The sequence below is a fragment of the Macrobrachium rosenbergii genome, chromosome 3, assembly GCF_040412425.1.
Source record: "Macrobrachium rosenbergii isolate ZJJX-2024 chromosome 3, ASM4041242v1, whole genome shotgun sequence".
Classification (NCBI taxonomy): domain Eukaryota; kingdom Metazoa; phylum Arthropoda; class Malacostraca; order Decapoda; family Palaemonidae; genus Macrobrachium; species Macrobrachium rosenbergii.
Window position 1 is genome coordinate 30,516,599 of NC_089743.1, and position 16,333 is coordinate 30,532,931.

At 38.3% G+C, this 16,333-nt stretch overlaps 1 protein-coding gene across 1 annotated transcript in view; it reads right to left on the minus strand.

Moving 5' to 3' along the window:
* Window positions 1–272: 272 nt before the first annotated feature.
* Window positions 273–16,333, minus strand: part of trol (terribly reduced optic lobes) — a 1,293,721-nt gene continuing 1,277,660 nt past the window's right edge. Inside the window, exons 128-129 of the mRNA XM_067129897.1 lie at window positions 13,037–13,298; window positions 273–3,186 (exon numbers count right to left, since the gene is read on the minus strand). Coding sequence (XP_066985998.1) covers window positions 13,049–13,298 — 250 coding nt within the window. The 3' untranslated portion in view covers window positions 273–3,186; window positions 13,037–13,048. The remainder of the gene's footprint in view (window positions 3,187–13,036; window positions 13,299–16,333) is intronic.

Genomic DNA, 16,333 nt, shown 5'->3' on the forward strand with positions numbered 1-16,333 from the left:
AGGGAAGGATAATCAGGGATATAAACAGTTGAATATACAGTTAGTCAGAATAACTCAAAGCATAGCTTTATAATTGAATCTTATGAAAAGAAAATAAAAATTAACTTGATAGCTTTACCAGGTAATGTAGTTTTGTGAGATATTTAATAAAAAATAAATTGTACTGGCAGGCATGTATTGTTCCTAACCAAAAAGACAAGAATGAAATTTTCTACCCATAACAAGCAAAAGCTATTGCAGCTCCATCACATTCAGGGACAATAAAAAAAAAATCACAGACTATTTTTAATGACACAATTTCTAAAAAGAAGAAATAACCCCTTTAATTGTATTTCATCACCACTTAGCAACCACACAGAGTTAAGAATACTGGGGCTTGTGTTACAATATTGAAAATCGACTTAAGCAGTAGCAACGGCAGTACTCCGACGTTTTGGGCCAGTAATTTTGTCTACACTGCCGAGCAAAGCATGTGAAGGAAGGCCGAGAATCTTAAAACCAAGTTCATTTTGTACTGCCTGAAAATCCTAGATATGAACAGTTATAACAATTATTACTCATTCTACTTTCTAGATGTAATACTGTATACAGTATTACTGTTTAATAAAATTAAGACAGTTACAAGATCACATTAGCCATTTACACTTGTGCATATCAGAGCTTCCAGAAAGTATGAAATAAACTTAGACAATGTAATTGTAATTTGAATTATGCCCTGCCCATTAGGTTATAAATTACAGTTTTCTTACAATCATGTTTTGATCAAATACTACCATATTTATAACTATTTGTTTTTCAAATGATTGGAATAAACTATACACACACGATGAAAACATTTAACAAGCCATAATAACAAGTTATTTTTCTGTAATTACTAGCTGTAGGTGTAGTCATTTTTTGCAGCACTGAACAGTATTATAATTACTATTTTGACAAGATGAAGGATTAATACATAACTGATTTTTTAAAAGGTAAAAATGTGTTAATGTAGTGATTGTCTAAAACAATACTGAACAGTTTTAATGTTACGGATTTCAAGCTTTTTATTACTATTACTTTGAATTTTCTTTGGGAATCTAGTTCAATGTTTAGTCTGTTTGAGACAAAATTTGGAAAACAGAATTCCAACAGTGCTGTTATCTACAAATGCACCCATGTTTTATACAGGAGCAAGGACATGAAGGCAACAGTTGTATAACACCCCACTATGCCATGTCACTAAACCAAGTGAAAGCCAGCTTTTTAGCAACACTGACTGTATGGAGGCTGATTTACGAGCAACATTCACAAAATATAGGGTATGTGGCTTTATACTCCACTCAATGAATGCACCTAACTGGAGAGAAGGGTTCATTAAAACAGTGTGCTTCAAGTAATTGAAGATTTTTTCTGAAAATTATTAAAACAGTGTAAATAAAGTTCTGACTGGAGATGCATTTGTAAAGATCAAACACAAGGAATATTCCAACTTGGAAAATATATTATAAAAAAGAAAAGGGAATGCCTTCATTCTTGCTGCACACTGCTAAGACTGTCATATTTAGTGTGTTTCTTGTGAATTAATGAGTTAGCAGAGAAAATAAATAAAGTTAATGCTCCACAGTGACTAAATTGACAGCAAAAGAATAATCACAGACAATACAGCTATCAAAGTTAGTATCAGCCTACCCCTTAAAAATGAAAACATCTTAGAAACCTCTGTTTTATCCAAGAAACACAACTACTATGACAGTAGACTTGCAAAATCCCATTATCATTGATCTGTATACCTTGTATTTATTAGTGCTTCTTTAAAGGCGAGTTCAACAAGACGTAAATAATATATTAGGTCCTTAAAGAAACCCACTATAAAGCTACAATCACTGATAAATGAGATTTCAAGACAGGTATAGAGCTAGACACGTGTGAAAGGGGCCCTGACTAATTGGCAACACTCAAGATATGGGGTAATGACTATACACCAACAGACTCCAAGATATGGGACATGGCAGTTCAGTTATCAGATTATTCATTAAATTAATAAAATGTTAGTTACTTCCTTACAAAAAATACCCAAAATTAAAGTCTGAACATAATGGCAGTGTTGATAGCAAAACTAAATTATTAAAACTTAATGAATAAAATTATATTACATCCTAAATGTGAAACAAACAACTTTCATCCTGGTAGCACCATTGTCAGCTGAAAAATAAACAAGCATGATAGTTACAATTATTAAAAAAAGAAAAGATGCAAAAGTTCATCATGCAGCCAAATGGCAGAGTATTTAAGAAACCATTACTTGAAAAAAATGAAACAAGCATAACCATAGAAGTTCACCTATATCATGAGTGAGGAGATTATTACACTAGGAACAACACAACAGGTTGTCATACACATCACCAACCATTTGGCACATACATACAAAAGCTCTCACATCACAATATATCTCATATTTTTTATTATTTAGATTACAGATTTGTATACAACAAATTTTCTAAAAGTTGGTCTTCTCAATTACACAATATAATTTAAGAACCGTGTCCTTTGGCACAAGATTATCCCAAAATTTCCTTATGTTGCTGTCATAATGGATTAATAAAATAATCTTATGTTGCTGTCATAATGGATTAATAAAATAATCTATATGTAAATGTCTAAATTTAGATAAAGATGAACACACTGGACTGATAAAACTGCAAGAGAGCTAGATAATCAGGGGCAGTTTAATCACCTAATGACAACCTTATGGGAACAGTTATGGAATTCCTTGGACTAGGTTACAAGACACGTGATATTGCAGGAGTATTGAGGCGGCAGGGGTAGCATATACACATCTGCTCTCCTAAGGAGGATCAGTACATGTACATTTAAACAAGGCACAGTTATCCCTTTTAAGAATAGAACTCTATGATCACCAAACAATATATTCAACTCGTTCAAGTGGAGGGATAAATCTTGACATAGTTTTGGCTGCAAAGAATGACAGGGCATGAAACTACGTATATATCTTTTCAGTTCTTTAAGACTGGAGCATAGGAAGGAGGGGATGTGGTGTTTGCTGCAGCAGTCCCATCAGTTCATTTTCCCTCTAGGCTGGAAGACTAATCCATGTTTACTAGACTATTAGTATGGAGTATTCTTCACACCACCTTTTAACCTCGGCGACGTCCCTTGCCCCTTCCTCCTCGATATCCTCCTCGAAGCCTTCCAGAAGACAAATAAAAATTATTAGTTTCATCTAAGGATGATTATTAATGCTATCAAGTAGTTTTTCAGGACCCTGAGAGTTTACTGAATTACTATATACCAACATTAAGGAGTAAGTTTTCTCAACTGCTATTTACCATCGTTAAAGTGTAAAAGTGGAATGGATCGCAGCATAAACAACCTAAGTATTACATATATTTATTATATATTGGCTATTTCAACATCATAATCTTTTGCATCGCCACTGCTAAGCTGCTTTTATTTGACATAAACCTGTGAAAGGCTGAGGGAAGGGCAGCGATTTCAAACAAGGTAATTCTCATATTTATATTACAGTATATATGAGTCTTTCAGTCGAGAAACATGCCAAGCGCCATCCTGGGCCATAGGTATTTTTAATTTAATTATTATATTTTAAAAATGGCACTTGGCATGTTTCTCGACTGAAAAGCTTATATATAAGATATAAGTCCCTTTTCTTGTATATTAAATCTTCATATGAGCCTTTCAGTTGAGAAACATCCTGGGCCAAAGTATTTTTAATTTAATTTATTATATTTTAAAAATGGCACTTGGCATGTTTCTCGACTGAAAAGCTCATATATACTAATAATTAAACTCATAAAATGTTTTTAGCATCTGCATCTCCAAGATCACAAGAAAATATATAAAATTTAGTTGGTATTCTAGTAAGAAATATTTTTAATTCCAACTCACATACTTGAAAAATAAAATAATTTTTGTTGTGACAATGCAATTATATCTCGCATCAAAGTGCATATTTTACTTATGAGACTAGCTTTTTTTTTTTTAGAAACAGATGTTGGGAGCTAATGTAAGCAAATGACCAGGTGTTAGCAGCTGAACTGAAAGCAAATTTTATTGATCAGAAAGAAAGCAAAAGAGAAATTTTAGTTGAGAAAGTGGCATGTGGATCATGTCAAAGATATGAAGAGTTGAATTAGAATATACTGGCATCGCTGGAAATGCTCAGGACTAAACAATGTAAATGGAGTAAAGGATTCAGATGCCAAAAGTATATACTGTAATGAGATTTACAGTATTATGATTTAATGTTGAAGAGAGGGCAGGCATTGAAGGAGATATAAATTTACTTCTGCCTTAGCAATAAACTGAAATGTAAAATCATGACAGCCTACATTAAAATAAATTGCAGGAATGTCGGTAAATAAAAGCTCCCTATTTGTGAACAGATATAAAATCTATGATGTTTGTGGAGAATTTTTCGCTTACAAACACTATGAAGTCATTTTGAAAATGGACACAGATGATATTCTGGGTTGAGGTGTGTTGCTAAAAATCATACTACAAGTGAAGTTTCAAAATGTGGCATCCAGATGCTGGGTAAAAGAATATCTCAAAGACTGCGATGGTCTGGAGTAGACTACCGGCTACTGTTATTACAACAGTAATACATATGAAAGTAGCAGGACAAAAACCTATTGAGAAGGCTCAAATAGCCACGTTGAAAAAGCAAAAGGAGATTCATGCGAGTTAGGAATTCAAGAATGCTGGTAGAAAGCCATTTTAAAAACTCCTTGCGACATTCTTCTCATCCCATATCTCCTTGTATGAATCCATCACACACAGAGGGTCTTTTCAAGCAAAAAACACCTAGTAGGGTTTCAATTCTATGGAATTTACAAGAGGCTATCCTACAATGTAAACTTTCTTCACATGACCCATTAGTAATAACAGGAACTTGGATGCTGCTCAACTATTGCTCCCACCTCTTTGACCAGCAATTTGGAAGGTGGTTGTTATGGTATGCCTTTGGAAGTAAATTTTGTCCGTTTAGGCCCTTGATATCAATGCTGGACCTTCTGACCTCAGACATACAGTACTTGAGTAAGAATCACTGCTTATGCAGAGCTCAAGAATATGATGAGCCCCTTTATCCACTTCACTTTTTCTCAGGATTGACAGCTTTGACCCTGTTGTCTTCATCTTTTCAATTGATATCAACGTGGAGATCATCCGCTACTTCTGGTAAACAATACTTTTTTATAGCATAGTCGCTTGTTTCATCCTCAAGGAGTTACCTCCCATGGTGTGCAGCGCTCCAAGGGGGTTAACTCCTTGAGGACAACAGTGACTACCAAAAATAGGTTTTTCCTATGTCAAAACCTGTTTTTTCTGTTGTTACGGAACTAGGTTGGATTTTTTCAGTTTATCACAATGCCTAAAGTTTTGCAAAGGTCTAGAACCCAGTCCTTGTCTTGAATCAAATGTTGACATGATGAGGCTAGAATTATCTAATTATTTAGGTATCTCTGTGGATGAATATCTCTTGAATGGGCCCATGCTAAAACCAAATTGAGCACTTTTGTAAAAAAAATTGAGGAGCTGTAGGCAGTCCAAATTAAGGTACGGGCAGTCCCCAGTTATCGGTGCTTGTCTAGCAACAAAAATAGGTGATTTTCAGCACCGATATATGCTGATTTCTGCCTATCGGCGCTGATAACCGAAAATCAGTTATTGGCGATTTTTGCTTATCGTTACGCCGTCAGAACAGAACCTCCCCCCGCCGGATAACCAGGGAAATGCCTGTACTTTGAATTGGATGACTGTCCTCCCACAAATAAGATGTATAAATTTCTGAGAATCTTGATGAAAAGGTATCTAAAAAGTACACACCCTGAATATCTACTGAAGGCACAAAGTCTCCCTCTCTGACACTTGGGCCGGTGACCCCTACTTACGCCAGTTGAGGAGGGGGATTGCCAATCTCAGGAGTTCCCTTTCTTCTTGATTTTCCCTTCTCTTCTGGGCAGGGGTGAAATGGGAGGCCATAAGGAATGGGATGAAATGACTGGGAAACCTCATCACCCTTCTCAGATGTAGAAGCCTTCATGGATTGTCTTGCTCTTTAATAAGACAGGCTTCCTAGCTGTACTGGAGGAGGGGAGCCTCAATGGAAATGATGATCTACGATCTGAGGACTTATCCATAGGTTTAAAAGACAGACACAGCTCAGTTGAGGATGGAGTCTCTAGAATCCTCTCTTCTTAACTGCTGTGTCCATACAATTCTTAGGTAACTAGCAAGGAACTGATCACTCATCTATTATGAAAGGCAAGTGAGCTGTCATTAGAAACTGTCTGGAAAGAAGAGAGAGGCCCTGTCTCTCTTACAAAAAACAATGTTCACCTACTGGTTCAAACACAGATGAGCGAGAAAGTGAGAGCCCTTCCTCCAGACACTAATAACCTAAACATAACCTTTTCTTCTGGTATTCAAAAAGACTGGAGATGTAGAGTGTTGATACTTGAGGATGAGGAGAAGGAATCAGGGATATCTCTCTCACAAGAGAACACTCTGTGAAAGCATGCAACAAAGATGCTTGATCACTTCTTCCCACTCAAAGAAGTGGGTGTGAGAGTGTGTGTGTGTGTGTGTGTTCCCTTGACTGGAATTTCTCATCTGGATAATTGTGGTACCCAACCTCATTCCCATGCAACTCCCTCAAGAAATGAGAGAGAGAGCTTTTTGATTTAGTTTTCCTCCTTTTCCATCTGTGTGAGCCACAGCATCATGAAGAGGAAGACGATAATGAAGAACAAGACAGTGATGAAGAAGAGGAGCAGAAAGAACACTGTCTCCTTGTTTTCCTGTCACAAAGTATGCTCATCAGGAAGGACAACTTCAAGCGACTGTTCTCACAACCTAGTAATTGTAGGTGTTCAGTGAGTCATGAACTTGGTGGGAGTGTTACCATCAATAGGAACTGCCACCACAGATGATTTGGGGACTGGAGTATTTTTCTTCTTCTCCACCAAATTATCAAGAAGAGCAGAGAAAAATGGGCTACCTAGGACATTTATTTTAGGCCAAATTTTCACAAAATTAGCAAAAGATATCTTTTCACCATTATCAGAGGGGGAAGATGTCACTGAGGGAACATCAGCCCTAGAGGAGGCTACACTATCAGACAAAGAATGACATAATTTCTTGGGTGGGGTAGAGTAAACCCTAGGCTAGTGAGCACTCTCAGGCAAAAATAAGGGAATAGAAGATTGCAGAGGAAAGGATCCTGCAGGACCTACTGACTTCACCAGTGGAGTAAAACTTCCCAACAAAAAGTAAATGCCTCTTGTCCTTCCTCTAACTTTTGTCAATCCTTTTCCATTGAGGAAAAACCTGATGCGCACTTTCCTCACATGGGGAAGAAAGAACACAGGATTGCTCATTGCTCTTGAGAGAAAAATAGAGCAACACAAAACAAATAAAAAGACAAGCAGGAAAAACAAAGAAAAGTAAACTCAGCCATGTTCATTCACGGTAGAGGTGAAAGCGGTAGCACTTCCCACAGCACAGTCAAAGTTCAAGTGCACTATTTATGGTGGACACTTCGCTGGAAGCCCCACGATCTCACTAGTGCCACCATAAGCTAGCCTTGTAATTACGTTCATTCAACCATTCAGCTATACACAAAAGATATTCTTAACTTGAAGTGTCCATTTATATCCCCATAGCAACAATCTATTTTTTTTTTATAGAGCATTTGCCGATTCATCCTCAAAGAAGCATATAAAAGAAACTGACACGTGACTAAATGGACTAGCTCCTAGGTAAGTACAGTAATCCCTACAACCTAGACAAAAAAATTGGTCCACAGTAAAGTCACATGAGTCATTACCAACCTTCTTTTATTCATGATTCCTGGTATGGAATAACACCTTAGAAGGACAGGGAAAGAACCTATGTTACATATATGGTTCTAAGGTAACTAACCTAAATATGTCAGGGTGGGATGCAGGATAACTGTTCTGTCCCAGCAATATATCAGAGTACTATGGCACTGAAGATGCCCTTCACACTCTGCTAAGGACCCTATGGGGCTGGGACTCGCTGTACTACCTACACTCAAACCTGGTCAGTCTTGTGGTTGAAGTTTTTGAGAGGAATATTGCCTCTAATGGCCATCCCATAAGCTAGGACACTTAATCGGAAGGAAAGTTTCCGAAGAAAGCCAGCGAGGTGCTCACCTTCCAGACATCATGTGACTCAGGAAAGAAGTGGGGTCCACCCTTTTAATTAAAGATACTAGGATATACCTCAGCCCACTTGTTTGTGATAGGATGCAAAAGAAGAGGCCACTGGGGATGTTAGCTATGGCATCTAGGTAAACCTCGAGTGAATGGATTGGGCATAATGTAATACTGAATTTCCATAAAACAGGGGAGTTCCTCTTCAAAAGGTCCTCATTCTTGGCCAGGAATGACAGGGTGGGGGACAACAAGTGACTGTCCTTGTCTGAGAGAGCAGAACTCACTGATCGGGACTCCTGATGCCAAGGCAGTCAAGAAGACCACCTTTTAGAGCATATGGATAGAAGTTGTATTGGGACACTCAATTGAGATGATGGGACCCTTATCCAGGGACCAGGTAATGGAAGTCCTTGCAGCACCTGATCCTTTCCATTGCAATGGACCAGAGAAGGGAGCCAAAAACCTCTGAACTGGAGTGAATGGCAAACCCATAAAGCAAGGGCTCTGACACATAGCCTTATCAGTCACAACTGTGGTAGTAGCAGAGTGCTTCTCAAATAAGTGGATCAGGAAATTTTAAATGCTTCCAACTGAAATTTCAACCAGGCTCTCCTAGTGGAGGTTACCTCCAACCACACTTTAATTAGGGACTGGTATTATCGAGCAGATGAAGTCCTTAGTTATGCACCAATGTTAGATGAATACTCTTCAGGGTAGACTAGATTTAGAAAATCCACAAAAGGAGGTAGTGGCACAAAAAGGAGGATTCAAAGACGACTTTCCCTCCTACCATCTGGAATAAAACAAGAGATGGCAATGGAATTGATTATCTCATCCATTGTTCCAGCAGAACAAACCAATGACTGATGGACCAGTTTGGAGCCACTAGGTAGAAAGTTCTGTTGAAAGTTAACAGCCTAGGTAAAACCTTAAAAATCTAGAAAATTGGACAAAATACACAGATTGTCTGTTCCAGCTCTGTAGGAATGCATCTCTTGGTATTGCCTGTATGTCCAGGCTTGGAGACATACACTGGACGTTGATGGGTTACTCGTGTAGCAAACAGGTCTAGTACTTCTAGATGTGAAAAGCAGGTTGGCAATCACTTGAAAAGAGGGTTTGTCCAACATTCACTTGGTTGAAGCTACCATCAGCCTTGATGTGACACTTCTTAAAACAGGTGACCATCTTCCAGCTACCTGATGATCCTCCCAATGGCCTCCCTAACCTGCACAACCAGGGCAGTCAGGTCGACTTATTTGGCAAGAGCACCCTTTCAGATCCATGGACAAGGCATCTTCCTAACCACCTGCATTTGTGGGTGGAAAAGACCATGAAGCCTTTTCTGGGAATGCAAGAGCCAGACTGTTCACCTCTTTGAGCTGCACTTTGAGGATTGGATCTATTATAGACATGAACTGTAACAAATCCATGATTCATTTCAACTGTTGATGGGAAACCCTGGATTGGGCAAGGCACCTTTGCAGGTTTGAGTCTGCTTGAGAAGAGACAACTGGCTGTGAAAGGTATTGCAATGGAGTCCCAGCTACATAAAATGCCTTTTGGGTATGAGATGGGACTTGTCCCAGTTTTTCAGGAAACCTGACTGGACTGTACTTACTACCACTCTCAGGCTTTGTGGGCACTCTTCTCAGTTGATCTACCACTAGCCATCTATGTAGGCCACCAGCTGAACTTCCTCTTTTCTAAGCTGTACGACAACTACTGTTACTGATTTCATGAAGGTTCTACATGGTTTAAACCTGGAATCTGTATGTCTCTTCCTGTGGGAACAGCGATGGGGATGTGCCTTGGCAGTCTTGGAAGACTCGGGGAGCTCCCTCAGAGTCCTTTCCAGGATAAGCTTACATCCGAATACGTAATGCAAATTTTAATAGTAAAATTTGTATTCACTCTTAGCCAACTCTTAGGTGTTTTGGCATTTTCAAAAGAAACATCATTGGCAAGAAGTATTGTTTAAAAAATTAGTATGGTGCAGCTTTTTTACAGCTACATTTCAGATGTTTAAATTCTGCAATACAATTTTTGACATCATTCTGGAAACACATGCAGCTCAGCTGTTAAAATGCAGTACAGTACAGGCAGTTCCCGGTTATAGGTGACCTCAGTTATCGGCAATCCGGTTTTACGGTGCTTGTCTAGCAACAATCCCCGCTTATCGACACCAATATTCGTCGATTTCCGGTTATTGTCACGCCGTTGGGAACAGAACCCCCGCCGATAACCGGGGACTACCTGTATTTTAAATACATTTTACCAAAAACAAAAAAAGTCTGCTGTGGACTACATTTAGCAGTCATGTTGTGTGAACACTTTTAAATGGGGTTTTGTGAAGTTTTTATACCTAAAGTCATTGTAATGACTGATAGGTTTAAGTGTTTAAAGTTCCTAGTAATATTTACTAATACTAATTAAATTTTTATGCATACGTTTTAACGTTCTGCTTCACTGGATGCTATAAGAAGAGCTTCTCTTATAATTTTCATTTATTATAGGATTTGGAATCAACTTATACTAACTTGTAACTAGAAATCATTTGCCATATTTGAATTGTTAAAACAGTCGGGTACAAAAAGACTTACTAAAGTCTTGATCTTTACTGCCATTCTTTGAGCCACAGAAAATAAATACTGTAAAGGAAGAAAGCTGGTGTCTTGCTTCCCCTCCAAAGTATAATGCCTAAGTAATAGAATCAACTGGTGATATGAATTTCATGTGTAATTAATATATTGATTTACTTTATAAACACACCATACTAGACAATAAGACAAAATTCTTAGTCTCAAGAAAAAGCATGTGAAACTTTGACCAACAAGGAACATAATTACAGCAGATGAGCATAAATATCAGACACAGCAGGACACTGAACAACAGACTCACAATGGATCAATTATTTAATGCTTCTGCCAATAGATTTTATAACTTTTAGGTTATTTTAACAAGTAGTGATAGCTAAGAACTATCATTATCTGCAGTTTTGGCAAAAGCACTTAACATGACAGCTAAAGCAACACTGAAATTCATTAACATTGTCTTCTTAAATTTGAAGTTATATGTTGCCTTGACAAATTCTTGTCAACATGAGGTCTATTTCTTGTCAGAAAAAGTGCAGATAATGATATCTATTTGTTGTTAAATGAGAATTAAGGTTCTTTTGAGCAGAGTGAAAGCCCTCATGGTATCCAGGAAGTTAGCAGCAGTGCTCAAGATGTAATACTGGCAAAGGATAACCTTTGAAAATAAAAAACTGTGGCACCGAAAACCACGGTATTGGACACTAAACTTTACTGAGACAGTGTAATGGACTCAACAGTGAACAACAATTGTTGGCAAAATGGGATGGGTTGCCATCTGAATAGGTTGACCGAGGTCTTGAAAGGATGAAAATCAACAGAAATGACCAAAGAATAAGAATTAAGCAATAAAAGGGACAATAACCAAGAATTAAGATAAGGATGTAAGAACACATGGAAGTTAACAACCACAATAGTTATACATAATAACTACTAACAACCACCAAACATGAAACATGAAATAGTTGGTCAACATTTTTAGGAAACAGATGTCAGTGTGGGAATCAGCTTGTAATATTATGTCTTTCCATGGTGTCTGCAGGGGAAGTTAATTTTAAACCAATTGGTATTTTAGGCTTGTTTAAGAAGACAACCTGAAACAGAAGATCATCTGCATATGTCTTTGGGAACTACTATACTATGATAAGTATTTCTCTTCAATAAAAAGCACTCTTAAAACACACACAAGTTTCTTGACAGACTAAATAGCCCTCAAGTTATGACTCTGTCTTTACCCACTTTCAGAATGCTTTTTATAACTCTGTCTTTACCCACTTTCAGAATGCTTTTTATAAACAACTACAAAAGCGTGGTAAGTACATATTGCACTCTTTCACAGGGGTTAAGAGTCAGGATGTCAGTGGTCATCAGCTTAAAATACACTGGGCTTTTGAGAAAGGCCTTTTTTTTTCTACATACCCTGAAGAGTCTCCCAATCTTACTTTTCATTTTGTAATGGGAAAACATTTTTCCCACAATCTTGCTTTTCATTTTGTAATGGGGAAACATTTTTCACAGGATTTCAAATGCAATCAGTGAGCTTGTTTTCAACTCTCAACCACCTCTTAAATATAGTAGGTCCTTTTAAACTGGTAATTACCTCAGGTTTTGCATGCTGCATTATGCTTTTTTAACATTCAAGACTGTCTATGGCATTGCATTTCCACTCTATGCTAACTTGCTCTATGTCAAGAGAGGCCAGGTAAGAATTTATTTTTAGCTTTAAGCATCATTTAATTTTCAGAGAGAACTTGCCCTTAGGACCCTTAGGGGTAGTATTTACTCCTTTTCAGTGGAGAGTTCATTAACCTTGGAAATCTCACCTCCAAGTACTGTACTGTATAAGAAAAAAGAGAAAAGGTGGAATGATAACATCTAAGTAGATAGACCAACAATTACAGACAGTTTGACCAGCAGATGGCATCTAGATAAACATTCTTGATGAATAGGTCACCCCTCTTACTTGTGATTTGGATTCTACTACTTTCCTGGGATTCCCAGTCCCATAGAATTATCATATACCTTAAGTAGAAATACTCTTACTTCTGATCTTTTAAAAATACCTTTCAGTCCAAGAAAATTTGCAAAAATGATCTTTCTGCTAACACTGTTATTTGCTATTTTTTCCAAGCTTGATATGCTTGGATATACAAATACTCCATTAGCCAACATAATACAATGCTATCTAATTTGTAAAAATGCTAACTGCACATTAATAATTAGATTTAAGGGTGTCTTTACCTCTATACAATGTTAGTGAGAAAGTGTCGTACTAGAGGTGAGGAGGAAAACCAGGCTTGTTGATCTCCATAGCAGAGATGAGTTAAAGTGGAAGGAAGATGAGGCGGAAGAAGCAAAAAATGTTGTAAGCATAAAGCCAGGGCCAGAAGGGGTGTTATAAGTGGTAGTAGCCAGAGGTAGTATAAGAGAAATGTTTGTCCCAAGAGGATTGATTTGAATGCTAGAGCGGTGTGGGGCTTCTCTACGCGTTGTCTTCCGGTACCTGAGAAGAGCCACAGATTTAAAAATTGAAAGGAATTATACTCCTTACAAAGTTAGTGAAAACTAAAAAATCTGTTAAACTAGAATGACAGAGCATGCAGAAATATTACAAAGGCCTTTTCTCACCAAATAATGCTTAGCAAATATACAGAAAGCTATATTTATATAGTATATGACATTAGTGTAAATTTCAACATCTTTAAGAGTTCAGTATGAAATTCAAACAAAAGGATTATGAATGCAATTTTAAAGCTGAAATGGCTAACAAAAATAAAGGGCAATAGGGCAAGGTTCAAAAAAAGGTAACAAACCAAGTACTTTACACACAAAATAAATTAGGGATGCAAAGGAGAAAGAAAACAGTAAAATTTGGCATGCTGAGAAAATAAGAAAAGTTAACACCCATAGTTTTTGGAAAGAAAAGTATCTAAAATATTTGTTAATCTTAAGTAAATTTTTGCTATTCTTAATTGGTTTTATGAACAACTATACTTGATATTAAATAGAGTAATTTTTCTATAAAGAAAAAATGTCAAATTTTAAATCAATTTGTATTTTTCATAACTAACAAACCTTTGGTCTTAATGTAAGGATAAATTCTCTGGCACTAGCTGGAGTCCAGTTAAAAATAACACAAGGAATTGGTGGCAACAGGCATCAGCCAATAGGGGAGTAGGAGAAGCTATGCGACCTACTTTACCCCCACTATGCATCATCATATCAGTTTCCTTCTAGCCCAGGAAAAAAAAATGAAGGGTGGCTTGAGGTGGGCTGCATATGTTAAGACTGAAGGTTTGTTAGTTACGAAAAATACAAATTGATTTAAAATTTGTCATTTGTTCATATACGGAACAAACAATTGGAAGTTCTGACCACCTGGGCTTACTTCCTGATCATAAGAAGGACATAGGAAGGAGTCAAAAGCCTGTGATCTGTTGAGCATAGGTTACTGAACAGCCAGATATCTGGGCTAATAGATTATGAAATACATATCTACATTGTGTTCTGATGATGGTAAAGAACTGTTGGAGACAACAAAATTTAGCCACCAATTTGTTTGTTGCCATTTCCTCTCTCCCCTTTGTAAGAGAAAGGAATGGGGCTTGCTTCTATAAAGATTTTGTACTATGTAGGAACAAACATAAAACTTTACAGAATGGAAGCATGCTCACCTGCTTCTAACCAGTTTCAGCGTATGATGAAATTATTATCTCTACTGCCTGCCGGCAGAGAGGAAGAAGACCAGTCATCTCATTCACTCTCACTTTTATATATCCAGCATCTTAGGTAAGATACTAAAATGTCCTGCCAGGGGCACTGGATGAACTACACAACTTGTTGAGCAGCTACCACTGGACCCAAGTAAAAAATGTCCTAGGACTTGTGGATAACGTTCCGCAGATAGAAAGATGTGAAGGTGGTTTGGCAAAGCCATGTACCTGCCTTCAAAATCATGTGAACCGACAAGTTCTTCTTGAGAGCAATGGTAGGGCCTCGACCCCTAACGTAATGTGCTCTTGCATGCAGTGTATCAGCATCTGAATGTGAAGCAGAGGTGTAAGCTTGTCTAATCACTTCATGTAACCAAAAGTTGATAGTATTCTTGGACACTTCTTTCATGTTCCAGCCTGTGATAACAAAAATCTTCAGCTATCAGGTCTGAGATGCCAAGTCCTTTTTAGATCGTTACGCAGTGCCCTGATGGGGCATAGCAGCAATTTGTCTGGGTTATCACCTACAAAATCCTGGAGAGAGGGGATCCAGAGACTCAAATCTATCATCATGAACAGGGGGATTTTGAGTCTCGGCTACAAATTCCAGGACAACTTCAAAGGCTATGGAACTCCAGCCCCTCATATATTTAACATTAAAAGAGAGTCCATATAATTCACTGACCCTCTTTGGAGAAGCCAAGGCCAGTAAGAAAACCGTCTTGAAGGTTAAATTCCTGTCTGTTGAGCCTCACAAGGGTTTGTATGGAGGGCGAGTAAGAATGCTGTGCATCGTGGTCAGGTCCCAATTTGGGGGTTTGAGATCTCTTGGGGAACAGGACTGCTCAAAACTCTTGAGAAGCACAGAAACTTCCCATGATGAAGAGAGATCCATGTCCTTTAAACAAAGAACCAGTCCTGGAGCAGCTCTATAACCCTTGATGACTGAAACTGAAAGTAGTTTCTCCATACGGAGAAAGATGAGGAAGTCCACTACTTGTTGAATAGAAGTTACAACAAGAGAGAAACCCTGTTAACGACACCAATCACAGTAGACTGCCCATTTTCCTTGATACATGGCTGTAGATGATCTGAGGTAACCTGACATCTTTGTTGCTGCTCTGCAAGGTTAGAAGATTGGAAACCACTCTGCGTGTAGACAAAAGGAAGCCACTAGGGTCATCCTGAGGTTCTGGGAGATCATTACTCGTTGATCACTAGACAGATTAGGCAAAAGGGGGGGAAAGGCGTATGCTTCCAGGTTGTCCCAGGGATGCTGAAGGGCGTCCTCAGCCATGCCCCAGGGATCTGGAACAACCAAACAAAAACCTCTAGTTTTCTGTTGAACCATGCTGCAAAAAGGTCTACCGTAGGCCTCCCCCACAGATGGAATAGCCATTCTGCTAACTCTTGCTGAAGTGACCATTCTGTCCCCAGTACCTGACCCCGACAGCTCGGCCTGTCTGCCACAACCTTCCTCTTGCCTGGGATGTATCCGGCTGAGAGATCTACTGAATGGGAGACTGCCCAATGGTGTAATTGTACTGTCAATTCATGAAGTTGACAGGACACTAGCCCCGTTTGTTGACTTAAGCTACCACTGTAGTGTTGTCGGGCATGAGGACCGTGGAGCACCCTGTCACCCTTTCTTGAAATTCCTGAAGTGCTAAGAAGGCTGCCTTCAGCTCCCGGATGTTGATATGAAGCTGTTTCTCTCAGAGATCCTACAGTCCTGATGTTAGGAGATCTTCCAAGTGCACTCCCCAACCTTTGTAAAAAGCATCCAAGAACAGTAGGATTTCCAGAGGGGGAGAGTGAGGGGCAA